The sequence below is a fragment of the Carcharodon carcharias genome, chromosome 18 (genome assembly GCF_017639515.1).
Source record: "Carcharodon carcharias isolate sCarCar2 chromosome 18, sCarCar2.pri, whole genome shotgun sequence".
NCBI lineage: Eukaryota > Metazoa > Chordata > Chondrichthyes > Lamniformes > Lamnidae > Carcharodon > Carcharodon carcharias.
Window position 1 is genome coordinate 85,543,581 of NC_054484.1, and position 15,063 is coordinate 85,558,643.

Here is a 15,063-nt window from a genome sequence, read left to right on the forward strand (position 1 = left end):
CAGTGCTGCTTCATGCTCTCATCGGGACTTGGAAAAATTTATTAATTTTGCTTCCAATCTCCACCCCTCCATCATTTTCACGTGGTCCATCTCTGACACTTCCCTTCCCTTCCTTGACCTCTCTGTCTCAATCTCTGGTGATAGACTGTCCACCAATATCCATTACAAGCCTACCGACTCACACAGCTACCTTGACTACAGCTCCTCACACCCCGCTTCCTGTAAGGACTCCATCCCATTCTCTCAGTTCCTTCGCCTCCGTCGCATCTGTTCTGATGATGCTACCTTCAAAAACAGTTCCTCTGACATGTCCTCCTTCTTCCTTAACCGAGGTTTTCCACCCACAGTCGTTGACAGGGCCCTCAACCGTGTCTGGCCCATCTCCCGCGCATCCGCACTCACGCCTTCTCCTCCCTCCCAGAAACATGTTAGGGTCCCCCTTGTCCTCACTTATCACCCCACCAGCCTCCATGTTCAAAGGATCATCCTCCGCCATTTCCGCCAACTCCAGCATGATGCCACCACCAAACACATCTTCCCTTCACCCCCCCTTATCGGCATTCCGTAGGGATCATTCCCTCCGGGACACCCTGGTCCACTCCTCCATCACCCCCTACTCCTCAACCCCCACCTACGGCACCTGCGCATGCCCACGCAAAAGATGTAACACCTGCCCCTTCACTTCCTCTCTCCTCACCGTCCAAGGGCCCAAACACTCCTTTCAAGTGAAGCAGCATTTCACTTGCATTTCCTCCAACTTAGTCTACTGTATTCATTGCTCCCAATGTGGTCTCCTCTACATTGGAGAGACCAAAGGTAAACTGGGCGACCGCTTTGCAGAACACCTGCGGTCTGTCAGCAAGAATGACCCAAACCTCCATGTCGCTTGCCATTTTAACACTCCACCCTGCTCTCTTGCCCACATGTCCATCCTTGGCTTGTTGCATTGTTCCAGTGAAGCTCACTGCAAACTGGAGGAACAGCACCTCATCTTCTGACTAGGCACTTTACAGCCTTCCGGACTGAATATTGAGTTCAACAACTTTAGGTCTTGAACTCCCTCCTCCATTCCCACCCCCTTTCTGTTTCTTCCCCCTTCCTTTTGTTTTTTCCAATAAATTATATAGATTTTTCTTTTCCCACCTATTTCCATTATTTTAAAATATTTTTAAATCTTTTATGCTTCCCCCATCCCCACTAGAGCTATACCTGGAGTGCCCTACCATCCATTCTTAATTAGCACATTTGTTTAGATAATATCACCAACTTTAACACCTATGTGTTCTTTTGTTCTTTTGTCTGTGACATCTTTTGATGATCTGCTTCTATCACTGCTTGCTTGTCCCTACAACCACCACCCCCTCCTCCACTTCTCTCCCCCCACCCAACCCACCCCCCTCCCCCCACCACCACACACCTTAAACCAGCTTATATTTCACCCCTTTCCTTGGATTCACCTAGTTCTGTTGAAGGTTCATGAGGACTCGAAACGTCAACTCTTTTCTTCTCCGCCGATGCTGCCAGACCTGCTGAGTTTTTCCAGGTAATTCTGTTTTTGTTCTCTTTTGCTCTCTCTGGTAACGGCACTCGCCAATATCCTCTCAGGAAGTCAATCTTTGTGATAAATTTTGATTGTCTCACTTTCTCAATGCAATCTTCCAACCGTGGTATAGGATATGAGTCTGCTTTCAATAGTCCACATGCAGTCTTTGCTTTCCGTCTGGTTTCGGTACCATCACAATAGACAAACTCTAGTTATTGCAACTAGACTCAATGATGTCACTCTTCTAGAGTCCAGGGAAACTAGCCCAGCCAATCCAATCTATTCTCATAAGACAACCCACTCATTCTAGGTATCAATCCAGTAAACCTCGTCTGAACTGCCTCCAACATATTTACATTCTTCTTTAAATAAGGAGGCCAAAACTGCACACAGTATTCAAGATGCGGTCTCACTAATACCCTGTGCAACTGAAGTATAACATCCTTACTTTTATGTTCAATTCCTCTCGTAATAAAGGATAGCATTCTATTAGCCTTCCTGATTACTTGCTGTACCTGCATATTAACTTTTTGTGAGTTATGCACAAAATCACCTAGATCCCTCTGCACCTTGGAATTCTGCAGTCATTCTCCATTTAAGAAATAATCTGCTTTTTTATTCTTCCTACCAGAGTAACCAATTTCACATTTTTCCACATTATACTTGATCTGCCAGGCTTTTGCCCACTCACTCAACTTATCCATCTGCAAACTCCTTATGTCTTCTTCACAACATATTTTTCAACCCATCTTTGTGTCGTGCAAATTTAGCTACCTTGTCTTCGCTCCCTTCAAAGAAAAGTACAACACAGGAACAGGCCCTTAGGCCCTCCAAGCCTGTGCCAATCATATCGCCTGTCAAGTCATTGACTCATCTAAGTCATTGATGTAAATTGTAAAAAGTTGAGGCCCCAACACAGACCCCTGTGGGACTCCATTTAGTCATATCCTGCTAATCCGGCCATTTATGCATTAAGATAAAAGCAAAAAACTGCGGATGCTAGAAATCCAAAACAAAAACAAAAATACCTGGAAAAACTCAGCAGGTCTGACAGCATCTGCAGAAAGGAATACAATTAATGTTTTGAGACCGAATGACTCTTCATCAGAACTTATGACTTTTCTGATGAAGAGTCATTTGGACTCGAAACTTTAACTGTATTCCTCTCCGCAGGTGCTGTCAGACCCATTTATGCATACTCTGTTTTTTGCCAGCCAGCCAATCCCCTACCCAGGCTAAAATGTTACCCCCTACACTATGAGCTTTTATTTTCCGCAATAGGCTTTGATGTGGTGCTTTATGAAATGCTTTCTGGAAACCCAAGGACAGTACGTCTACAGACTCCCCTTTTTCCACCGCACATGTTACTCCTTCAAAGAACTCTAATAAATTGGTTAAACATGATTTCCCTTTCATAAAACCATGCTGACTCTTTCTGATTACCTTGAACTTTTCTAAGTGCCCAGCTTTAACCTCTTTAATGATTTACTCTAATACCTTCCCTATGACAGACATCAAGCTAACTGGCCTGTAGTTTCCTGTTTTCTGCCTCCCTCCCTTTTTGAATAGAGGGGTTATATTTGCTACTTTCCAATTTGATGGAACCTCTCCAAAATCTAGGGAATATTGGAAAATTATCACCAATGCATCTACTACCTCATTAGCCACCTCTTTTATGACCCTAGGATGAAGTCCATCTGGACCCAGAGACTTATCAGCCCGTAGCTCCATCAGTTTACTCAGTACCGCTTCCCTAGTGATTGTAATTTTATGAAGATCCTCTCTCCCCTCCACCTCCTGATTTACTGCTATTACTGGAATGTTTTTTGTATTCTCTATAGTGCAGACAGAAGTAAAATATTTGTTCACTTCATCCACCATTTCCTTATTATAGAGAACAAAGAACAAAGAAAAGTACAGCACAGGAACAGGCCCTTCGGCCCTCCAAGCCTATGCTGATCATATTGCCTGTCAAACTAAAACATTTTGCACTTCCAGGGTCCATTTCCCTCTATTCTCATCCTATTCATGTATTTGTCAAGCTGCCTCCTAAACACCACTATCGTACCTGCTTCCACCACCTCTTCTGGCAGCGAATTCCAGACACTCACTAACCTCTGCGTAAAAAACTTGCCTCGCACATCTCCTCTAAAGTTTTCTGCTCTCACCTTAAATCTATGTCCCCTAGTAATTGACTCTTCCACCCTGGGAAAAAGCTTCTGACTATCTACTCTGTCCATGCCACTCATAATTTTGTAAACTTCTATCAAGTCGCCCCTCAATCTCCGTCGCTCTAGTGAGAACAATCCGAGTTTCTCCAACCTCTCCTCATAGCTAATAACCTCCAGACCAGGCAGCATCCTGGTAAACCTCCTCTGCACCCTCTCCAGTGCCTCCATATCCTTCTGGTAATGTGGTGACCAGAATTGCATGCAATATTCCAAGTGTGGCCTAACCAAGGTTCTATACAACTGCAGCATGGCTTCCCAGCTTTTATACTCAATACCCCTGCCGATGAAGGCAAGCATGCCATATGCCTTATCTACTATTAACTCCCCATTCTCAATCTCTGGAGGGCCAACACTCACTTTACTTACCCTTTCCAATTACCTGTAGAAACTCTTGCTATCCATGTTTACATTTCTAGCTGGCTTCCTCTCATACTTTAATTCTTTTGCCTGATTAACCTTTTAGTCATTCTCTGCTGTTCTTTATATTCTGACCAATCATCTGCTCTGCCACTCATCTTTGCACAGTTATTTGCTTTTTCCTTAAGTTTGGTGCTTTCCCAAACTTCTTCAGTTAACCACAGACGGTCAGCCCTCCCTTTGGATTTTTTTAATAGTAGGAATAAACTCATTCTGAGTATTCCGAAAAATCCTCTTAAATATCTGCCACTGTTTCCCTATTGATCTATACCCTAGCCTACCTGCCCTGTGGTTGGTTCCAGAATATGCTGCTTTCAGAAACCATTTCAAAAGCATTCTATGAACTCCTCATCCAGGCTACTACTGCCAACCTGATCTTTCCAGTTTTTATGTAGATTAAAGTCACCCATGATTATTACCATCACTTTATCACAAACACCCAATATTTCTTCTTGTATACTTTGTCTTACATTGTGGTTAGTTAGAGGGCTTGTAGACCACTCCCACTAGTGACTTCTTTACCCTAATATTCCTCATCTCCATTCAAACCGATTCTACATCCTGATCTCCTGAACCAAGGTCACCTCTAACTATTCCATCAATGCCTTTGTTGATTAACAGTGCTACCCCTCCACCTTTACTAAGCTTCCTATTCTTCTTGAAGGTCTTATACCCCTTATTATTCAGGACTCAACCCTTGTCATCTTGCAGCCAGGTCTGCATAATGGCATTAGATCATATTTATTTACTCCAATGTGCACTATCAATTTGTTTACTTGGTGTGAATGCTATGTGCATTCAGATACAGAACCTTTAGTTTTGTCTTTTTGTTATCTTTGTAACATCTAATCCTGACTTTTGGTGCATTCTTAATTTCTTTTCTCTGTCTCTTCCTGCCATTCTCCGACCCTCATTTCCAATATTACTATTTTCCTCTCTTACCTTATCTCTACTCTTTGATATACTACATCTTTCCACATTTAATCCCTTACCCCCACTATTTAGTTTAAAACCCTTTCTACTCCCCTAGTTACGCAGTTCGCAAGAACACTGCTCCTAGCCCACTGCAGCTGTAGACTGTCCCAAAGGTACAGGCCCCATTTTTCCCAATACTGTGCCAGTGCCCCACAAACTGGAACTCACTTCTCTCATGCCACTCTTTGAGCCACATATTCATCTTTCTAATTTTACTTACTCTATGCCAATTTGCATGCAGCTCAGGTAATAATCCAGAGACTATAACCTTTGAGATTCTGCTTTTCAAATTAGTGCCTACTCCTCATACTGACTATGCAGAACATTTTTCCTAGTTCTACCTATGTTGTTGGTACCTACATGGACCACGACAGCTGCATCCTCCCCCTCCCACTACTGGTGCCTCTCCAGCCCCGAGCAGATATCCCAAACCCTGGCACCGGGCAGGTAACACAGCTATCTGGATTCCTGCTCTTTGCTACTGAGAACAGTGTCAATCCCCCTCACTATATTATCCCCGACTACCACTACATTCCTTTTTGCCCTCCGCACTTGAAGGGCTTCATGTACCATGGTACCATGGTCAGTCAGCTCATCCATCCTGCAGTCCTCGCTCCCATCCAAACAAGCTGAAAGAACCTCAAACTAATTGGACACTGGCAGAGGCTGATACTCCTGCCCCTTGGGTCCCCTTACCTACCTCACTGGCATTCACACCCTCCTGTCCCCAACCACTGATCAAATCAGAAGACCCTACCCTAAGTGGTGTGACTGCCTCCTGGTATAAAGCATCCAGGTAACTCCCCCTGCACCACCCCCCACCCCCCACCCACCCCCGGCCCCCGATGTGTTGCAGTGTCTGCAGCTCAGCCTCCAGCTCAATGGCCCTGAGCTGAAGTTCCTCAAGCTGCAAACACCTACTGCAGAGGTGCTTGCCCTGGATCACACTGGCATCCAGGAATTGTACATGCTGCAGCCTTGATACATTGCCTATCCTGCCATCCTAAATGTGTTTAAATAATTGCTTAATTATCTTAATCACTTCTTCATGTTGCTTTCTTATATATTTGATTATCTTTACTACCAACTTTTATACTATTTTAAACCTTAGGGGTAGAATAGAACTTACCAGATACTCACCAACAGCTAGCTCCTGTCCCTGTAGTAGAGCAAGAACCAATTCTTATGGGGTGAGAAAGATAGAAAAAGAAAACAAACACCTCCCTCCTCCACCCCCTTCACCGAACTCTCCCTCTCACCAAACTCCAAATCTTCACTCCGTTTCCTCAGCTGCACTCCGTTTTGGAGCCAGGCAGGAAAAGGCCACAATCAGATCAACCATGATCTTATCGAATGGTGGATCAAGCTCAAAGGGGCCAAATGGCCTACTCCTGCTTGTGTTTTTTTATGTTCTTATCTGGGAGAAGGGCCTTGCTTTGCTGAACTTTGCACCCCTTCATTACATTAAATGTTTACAGCAACATCCCCACTCCGCTGTGCCATTCACTCAACCAGTGAGGTGAGGTGAGAGTGACTGCCCTTGACATTAAGGCAGCATCTGACCGAGTGTGGGATCAAGGACCCCTAGCAAAACTGGAGTCAATGTGAAGCAGGGGGAAATCTCTCCACTGGCTGGAGTCATACTTAGCACAAAGGAAGATGGTTGTGGTTGTTGGAGGTCAATCATCTCAATTCCAGGACATCAGTGCAGGAGTTCCTCAGGGTAGTGTCCTCGGCCCAACCTTCTTCAGCTGCTTCATCAATGACCCTCCTTCCGTCATAAGGTCAGAAGTGGAGATGTTCACTGATGATTGCACAATGTTCACCACCATTCGCGACTCCTCAGATACTGAAGCAGTCCATGTCAAAATGCATCAAGACCAGGACAAACCTAGGCTTGGGCTGTCAAGTGGCAAGTAACATTCACACCACACAAATGCCAGGCAATGACTATTATGTATGATCCCAGCTGGACAAGCCTGATGCCAGGATGAAACCCAACTTGATAGATTCTAACTTTTATTTTTTGTTTAGAAACATGGAGAGTCACAGGAATCAGCTGATGAACTGTTAACAAAAGAATAAAATGTTTACTTAACAAGAAAAGATGAAGTATATTACAATACTCCTTCATCCACAACTATACCTATACAGATTCGTAAGGATAACACAAGTTACAAAAGCTATCTTATATTCTAATATTCATGCTAACTATACAGTCCATGTAAACCAATATGCACCCTGTGGCCAGACGCACACACTCTGAAACCAAGCGAAAGATGCCACCTTAACCAAATGCTATGGATCTCTCCTCAACTCCCCCCAGATGCTTGTCACACTGAGCGTCAATCAGTCTCACTGCACTCCATCTTTCACACGAGGGCTTCCAAGCTCCACTCTCCAAGACCTCACTTTGGAATCTTCTCCCAAACTGATGCTTTCTCTCAAATGCCTTCCATACGGGTCCACCTCCAGGCTTTCGAAATCTCCTTCCCATGTTTCTCTCTCTTGGGTTACCACAGGCATTCAAGCTTCCTCCCACACACTCTCTCTCAATAACTCAGCCGTCAACAGTACACCACTGGTTCACATGCTCATAGTAAAGAGTTACAGACCTTCAGCCATCTCTATCGATCTTCTGGCTCCTCACTCTTAACTTCACTTAACAGGACCTTTCCCCCATTCCTGTCCTCCTTCTTGGGACATTTCCTGTTCCACTCCCTGGGTTTGGGGACTTCCTTCATTAGTTTCTTTGGAGAAACCTGCTTCTGCTGGCAACTGCTTCCAGCTGAACTCAAACTGCCTTTTATTTAGTTTGTTTATCTCTTTCTATGTGTGCGTGTGTGAGTCACCCTCTCTCGACCCCTGTTCCTAGGCAATAGCACAGTTTTTCTACTCTTGTGTTTAATTTAACTTCTTCGAGAGTCATAAAACTCATTACAAATGCAGGTATACAAACAGAGCTTTAGACCTGCTGTCTCCACTTAAAAGTGAAACTAGATCCCTGATGTCACCCTTTAACCCACAAATAGAAAAAAATGTAAATTAAATTTAAAGATATACCTTATTCTTAATGCACCTAAATACATCTATAACTTACTTAGACTATCCTTATTTCCTAACGATCTCCAACAAGAGAGAATCTAACCATCGCCCCTTGATGTTCAATGATATTACCATCACTGAATCCCCCACTATCACCATCCTGGGGGTTACCATTGACCAGAAACTGAACTGGACTAGCCATATAAATACTGTGGCCACAAGAGCAGGTCAGAGGCTAGGAATCCTGAGGCAAGTAACTCACCTCCTGCCTGCCTAAAACTTGTCCTCCATCTACAAGGCCCAAGTCAGGAGTGTGATGGAATACACGCCACTTGCCTGGATGAGTGCAGCTCCAACAATACTAAAAAAGCTGGACACCATCCAGAACAAAGCAGCCTGTTAACCTGAACCCCATCCACAAACATTCACTCCCTCCACCATAGACAAATAGTGGCAGCAGTGTGTTCCATCTACAAGACGCACTGCAGAAACTCATCAAGGCTCCTTAGGCAGCACCTTCCAAACCCACAACTGCTACTATCTAGAAGGACAAGGGCAGCAGATAGATGGGAACATCACCACCTGGAAGTTCCCCTCAAAGCCACTCACCATCCTGACTTGGAAATATATCACTGGGTCAAAATCCTGGAACTCCCTCCCTAACAGCACTGTGGGTGTATCTACATCACTTGGACTGCAGCACTTCAAGAAGGCAGCTCACCACCACCTTCTCAAGGGAAATTAGGGACGGGCAATAAATGCTGGCCTAGCCAGCAATGCTCACATCCCATAAATGAATAAAAGAAAAAAAAAACTTTTTCTTATCTATTTTATTTGGCCACCTGTAGGTTTATACCCCACCACATTTGGCTACTATTAAGAATCTGCCTTCTCATCAAGTGTTTGCTGCAGCCCTTTAAGAGCTGCAGTACATAATAAATTCCATGCTTTCCTCCCCTGCTGTATGTTATCTCTCAATGTCAGGGACATTTCAGGCTGGAAGTATGTATTTGAGATTGTTTATGGGCAGGACTCTGCTCACTGCACTCTTGTAGCACTGGCCAAATACACTTTGTATTTAATGTACATCAGGCTTTCAATCTGTCAGCGAACAAATTTGCATTTATGAAGTGTCTTTCCTGATTTCAGGATGTCTCAAAGTGCTTTATAACCAATAAAGTACTTTTGAAGTGTAGGCATTGTTGCAGTATAGGAAGCACGCTTGCTGATTTGTGCACAGCAAGATCCCACAGCAGCATTGTGATAACTGACCAGAGAACCTGCTTTAGTGATGTTGACTGAGGGGCACTGGGGAGAACTGCCCCTGTTCTTTTTCTTTATTTATTCATTCACAGAATGTGGGTGTCACTGGCTAGGCCAGCATTTATTGCTCATCCTAATTGCCCTTGAGAAATCTTCCACAAAATAACGCTGTGGGATCTTTTACATCCACCTGAGAGGGCAGACAAGGCTTTGGTTTATACAATACGTACCTCAAGAGGCATACACTATATAATACAGCAGGGATAGATCATGTACTATAAGAAATATACACAATGTAGCACAGGACCTATACACCACATACTGTAGAAGATGTACACAACATACCAGGGAGAGCATACACCACATAGGATCTACACCACATGGTGGTGGCAGTGTGTTACAGTTCATTCAGGGAGCCTGAGTTGTTGTGGCAACATGCAGTTTCACTTGCATGTTGTAGTCTGGAGCTATGGATTGTGATGGTAGAAGCTCCAATGTTCTCCAAGGAATCTCTCCCACTTTTACCACCTGCCACTGGTGTAAATTTGAAGAACTTACCCATTGATAATCAACCTGTTTGGCCATGTTGTGAACACACCCTCCTTGGCCATCAAGTCCTAGGGTGAGACTTGAACCCAGAGCTTCTGGCTCAGGGGGCAGGGATGTTGCCCCCTTCACCACTCCTATATGCCATGTACCATAGGAGATATACACCATGAATCACAGAGGATATACTGTGTTTGTGTGTGTGTGTGTTTGTGTGTGTGTGTGTGTGTGAGATTAAAGGCAGATGATCTGAAGGCTTTGATGTAATGGAAGATAAGCTAAGTTTGGAATGTTAAATCAATAAACATGGGGGAAGTTTTAAAATGTGAGGTATGAAGGGAACATCTGCAATTTTAAATAAACCAGACTAGCATGAATTCAAAAGAGGGTGTGAAATGTTATACCTAGCCAGGAGAAGTTAAGGTTTTCCCAAAGATTACTGGTAAAATTGGTACTGTGATAGATTGTTATTGTTAGAGAGGTTAAGTCCAAAGACATAATGAAACAATGGGAATTTGCATTCAAAGGGGAAAATATATATAAAGGAGCGAAGGTTGTGTGTAAGGGCAGGCATTCTAAGACTGAACACAAATGCAAAAAGCCCCCAGCATCTAAGCCTCAAGCTGCTGTCTACATGAAATCGAAACTGAGAAAAACTCACTTTGAATTTGACTGTTCCAGTGCGTGCGCTTTGCCTGGGTCTGTTTAAGTCTATCTGTTTTACTGTTGCCTTAATGAGGTGTAACTGGGAGTCAGATTAATTAGGGGATTTAGAAGTTATCACAGTAGTAATTTGCAGATCTGTGTATGTGGTTAAAATAATTTCTTCTATTAATAAAGGTTCAATTTAATTTGATAAGAAACCTATAAGACTTGGTGACCTTTTTACTGAATTCAAAGCCCGCATCTTGAAGTAGGTACAAATTGCAAAACAGTTGTGGCAGTTGTTTCAAGTTTCCCTTTGGGATTTGAGCAGCTCAGCACTTACCATCGGCTGTGCCATAACATCAGCACAGTATCGGGGATATACTCCACCTACACAGGGAATGTACACCACTTACCATGGAGAATATACACCACGCCCCATAGAAGATATACACAATATAACCAAGGATGATATGCATAGATGTATTTAAGGGGAAGCTAGATAAACAGTTGAGGGAGACAGGAGTAGGTCTGTTGATGAGTTAGATGGAGAAGGGTGGAAGGAGGTTTGTGTGGATCATAAACACCAGCATGGAGCTGTTGGATTGAATGGCCACTCCTGTACTTTGTAACAGTCTGTAAATCGCTCTGTACCTCTGGAGATGTCTACCTTGTAACATTGAGGAAATATGGCCTTTCCTGAGAAAATTCCTAAAGGATCAAACTCCTGTTGTCTCCTGCGCAATAAATGGTGTCCAATGCTGAGAAAAATGCACACAGACCAAATGTCTTCTGTGTTTATTCACGCAAAATGTTAGTGAGAACATTGTAATGCTTGTGCTGTGTCTGAACGAACTGCTAGTTACAGTTCCTACAATTTGTACCTTGCAGATCATCATTCCACACAGCAACAGGACCAGCGAGGCTCTATATAATAAGCTCAGTATACTCCACTTACAACAAACTATCCCACAGGTAAGTGGCAAACATTAATGATCCAGTGCTAATACTGTATTTTGTGGGTATTTGTGAAGAAGAAAGTTCAAATGTGCTGACATTCTTTTTCCATGGCACACATAGGGGAGGCAGTGGCCTAGTGGTATTGTCACTGGACTAGTATTCCAGAGACCCAGGGTAATGCTCTGGGGTGAAAGCAAAATACTGCGGATGCTGGAAACCTGAAACAAAAACAAAAATAGCTGGAAAAACTCAGCAGATCTGACAGCATCTGTGGAGAGGAACATGGTTGATGTTTTGAGCCCACATGACTCTTCATCAGAAATAAAGAAATAGAGAAATGAGATGAAATCTAAGCTGGTAGAGGGGGGCAGGACAGGTAGAGCTGGATAGAGGGCCAGTGATAGGTGGAGGCAAAGAAGAGATTGCCAAAGATGTCATAGACAGAAGGACAAAGGGGTGTTGACGGTGGTGATATTATCTAAGGAATGTGCTAATGGGGACATTAAGGGCAGAAAGCAGGACAAGCTAGTGGCAGATGGCCCTAGTGGGGGTGGGGTGGGGGGAAGGGATTGAAATGGGCTAAAAGGTGGAGATAAAACAATAGATCAAAATAAATTTAAAAATAGGTGGGGAAAGAAAAATATATTTTTAAAAATTATAATTTATTCAAAAAAGGGGGATTAGAAAGGAGGTGGGGATGGAAGAGAGAGTTAATGATCTGAAATTGTTGAGCTCAATATTAAGTCTGGAAGACTGTATAGTGCCTAGTCGGAAGATGAGGTGCTCTGGGGTCCTGGGTTTGAATCCCACCACGGCAGATGGTGAAATTTGAAACCATTGTCTATTGTAAAAACCCATCTGGTTCATTAATGTCCTTTTGGGAAGGAAATCTGCCGTCCTTGCCTGGTCTGGCCTACATGTGACTCCAGACCCACAGAAATATGGTTGGCTCTTAACTGCCCTCTGAACAAGGGCAATTAGGGATGGGCAATAAATGCTGGCACAGCCAGCGATGCCCACATCCCATGAACACATTTTAAAAGAATGTTCAGTTTACCGAGCTACTGCTGTTAACATTCCTGATTGGTGCACTCGGGGGTGGGAATCCTGTCCTCCTCCGACAGTCTCTGAACTGCAAGAATAACTGAATTCCAACTTCATTAACTGCCCAGGCTGGCTCACACCAAGAGCTGGATTTTCAAATCAGGATTGGGAATTGGGTAATTTCCGAGTCCCGACCCTGCCCCCTACATCAGTGACGTGACATTGTTTTCAAATGCAAAGCGTCTAATTGGCCCGAGGGCGGGTTCAGCGCCAATCAGCAGCGCCAAGAGTGGCCTAGGGATGGGGTATGGATGGAAAAGGCATGAAGGGGCACGCCATTCACTGAGGATATGTCGCAGGAGGGCCCTGATTGGGCGGCGCTGGCACAGGAGGGTACCCACAGGAGGCGCCACGGTATTACAATGCTGTCCTAAGCTTGGGAAGGGGCAGTCGCCAAGAGGAGAGAAATCTCTTCCCAGCATGCGGCAAGAGAAAAGCTGCTTCAAGAGATCAAAAGGACCTGGAAGGAGGGCACTGCGGAGATCACAAAAAGGACATGGGCCCTGTGGCACAAGTGTTTCAAATACCTGTAAATACATGGGAGGGTGAGTGGCAAGTGACTCCCAGTAATAGTCCTCTGACTTTGTGTGCTGCAGCATGTAGACGAACCGAGCAGACTGAGACGCCATTGTTCTCCCTAACATTGTCAATGCAGCTGCCCAGTTGCATCTCATTGAGACATCAGCCACCCTTGCATAGGGGCACAAATGTGAAGGGGACATCACTGAGGAGTGCAACTGATAATTTCAGTGTCATGCTGGAATAGGTGAGGGAGGACAGCCTATTCAGATATCATTCTCTCCTCATTGGGCAGGAACAGAGGTAACAATACCCATAAGATAGCTCGAACAGCTGGCAGTTTTGCTGACCTTCAACACCTGACACCAAGGGAGAAGGTGGCATTTGCTATTACGCAGGTGCCATTGTGGCAGGCTGCCAGAGGTGGAGAGACTAGAAACCATGAAGGCCAGGGTTATTTAACAGCTCTTGACTGGGAGGAGTGTGAAACAGGTCGGGATCACTGGGAGTCAGACTGGGAGGAGCGTGAAACAAGCCAGGAACATTGGGAAGCAGATTGGGATCACTGGGAAGCAGGTTGGAATCACTGTGAAGCAGACTGGAAGAGTGTGAGGTAGGTCAGGATCATTGTGAAGCAGGTCAGGATCACTTTAAGAAGAGAAGCGAGTAGTTGGTGAGTTTTTATTTTTTTTAAGGGTGAGTTCTATTACCTAACAGATAAAGAAATGGTGGGACAGCTCAGACCCTTGGAGTGCGCATTCTAATTGCTGATGTATGTAGTAAATAAGGTTGGTGAGTTGCAGGCACAGATAGCCACATTGAAATATGATGTTGTGGCTGTAACAGACACTGGATTCAAAGAAGGGCACGACTAGATTTTAAATATTCCTGAACACGAGGTGTTCAGGAAAAATAAGAAAGGAGGAGGGGTTGATCAAGGAGAGCATTGCAATACTGGAAAGAGAGGATGTCCCAGAGGGGTCAAGTACAGAATCTATTTGGCTAGAGCTGAGGAACAATGAAGTTGCAATTACATTGTTCGGTATGGTTTATAGGCCACTAACTAATGGGAAGCCAGTAGAGGAACAAATGTGCAAGGTATTAAAAAGAGCCGCAAGAATTATAGAGTAGTTATAATGGGGGACTTTAATCACCTGAATACAGACTGGGATAGTAAAAGTGTAAAGGGCAGAGGAGGCAAGAGTTCCTGGAGCGTGTTCAGGAGAATTTTCTAAGGTAGTATGTTTCCAGTTCAACATGAAAAGAGGCACTGCTAGACCTGGTTCTTGGGAATGAAGTGGGCCAAGTGGATCAAGTGTTAGTAGGAGAGTCTTTAGAGGATAGTGATCTTTATATCATAAAGTTTAGGTTAGCTATGAAAAGGCCAAATGACAATCCAGAGAAAGAATAATTAGCTGAGGGAAAGCCAACTTCAATGGGATAAGAATAGACCTGGCCCAGATAAATTGGAATCAAAGATTAACAGGCAAAAATGTAACTGAAAATCATACCCAGTACCGACATGTCACATTATGAACTTTCAGTCAAAACTTTTAAAAATTGGACACAAACAAGCTCTTAAGAAGGCTGCTACAAATTATCTGACTTTTGGGATTTGGACTACAGACAGCATCGAGTCTCTGGTGAATAACCAATTAAGTACAGACATAGATGAAGATACCTCACAAGAATTTGTGGAAGTCACATATCTCACTGTTTAAAGATGGATCAAGAGTTAAAGACTGGAGTTTTCAGACTGCCTGCCTCCATGATTCATACTGGACAAAAGGGAAGATTGAAACTCAATTGCCACTA

The 15,063-nt window shown here is 44.0% G+C and overlaps 1 protein-coding gene across 2 annotated transcripts in view; it reads left to right on the forward strand.

The window, feature by feature from the left end:
* phex (phosphate regulating endopeptidase homolog, X-linked) overlaps positions 1-15,063 on the forward strand; it is a 167,684-nt gene that overhangs the window by 84,494 nt on the left and 68,127 nt on the right. For both annotated transcript variants that reach the window (XM_041211476.1, XM_041211477.1), the window contains exon 8: positions 11,557-11,640. In XM_041211476.1, the coding sequence (XP_041067410.1) occupies positions 11,557-11,640 (84 nt within the window). The remainder of the gene's footprint in view (positions 1-11,556; positions 11,641-15,063) is intronic.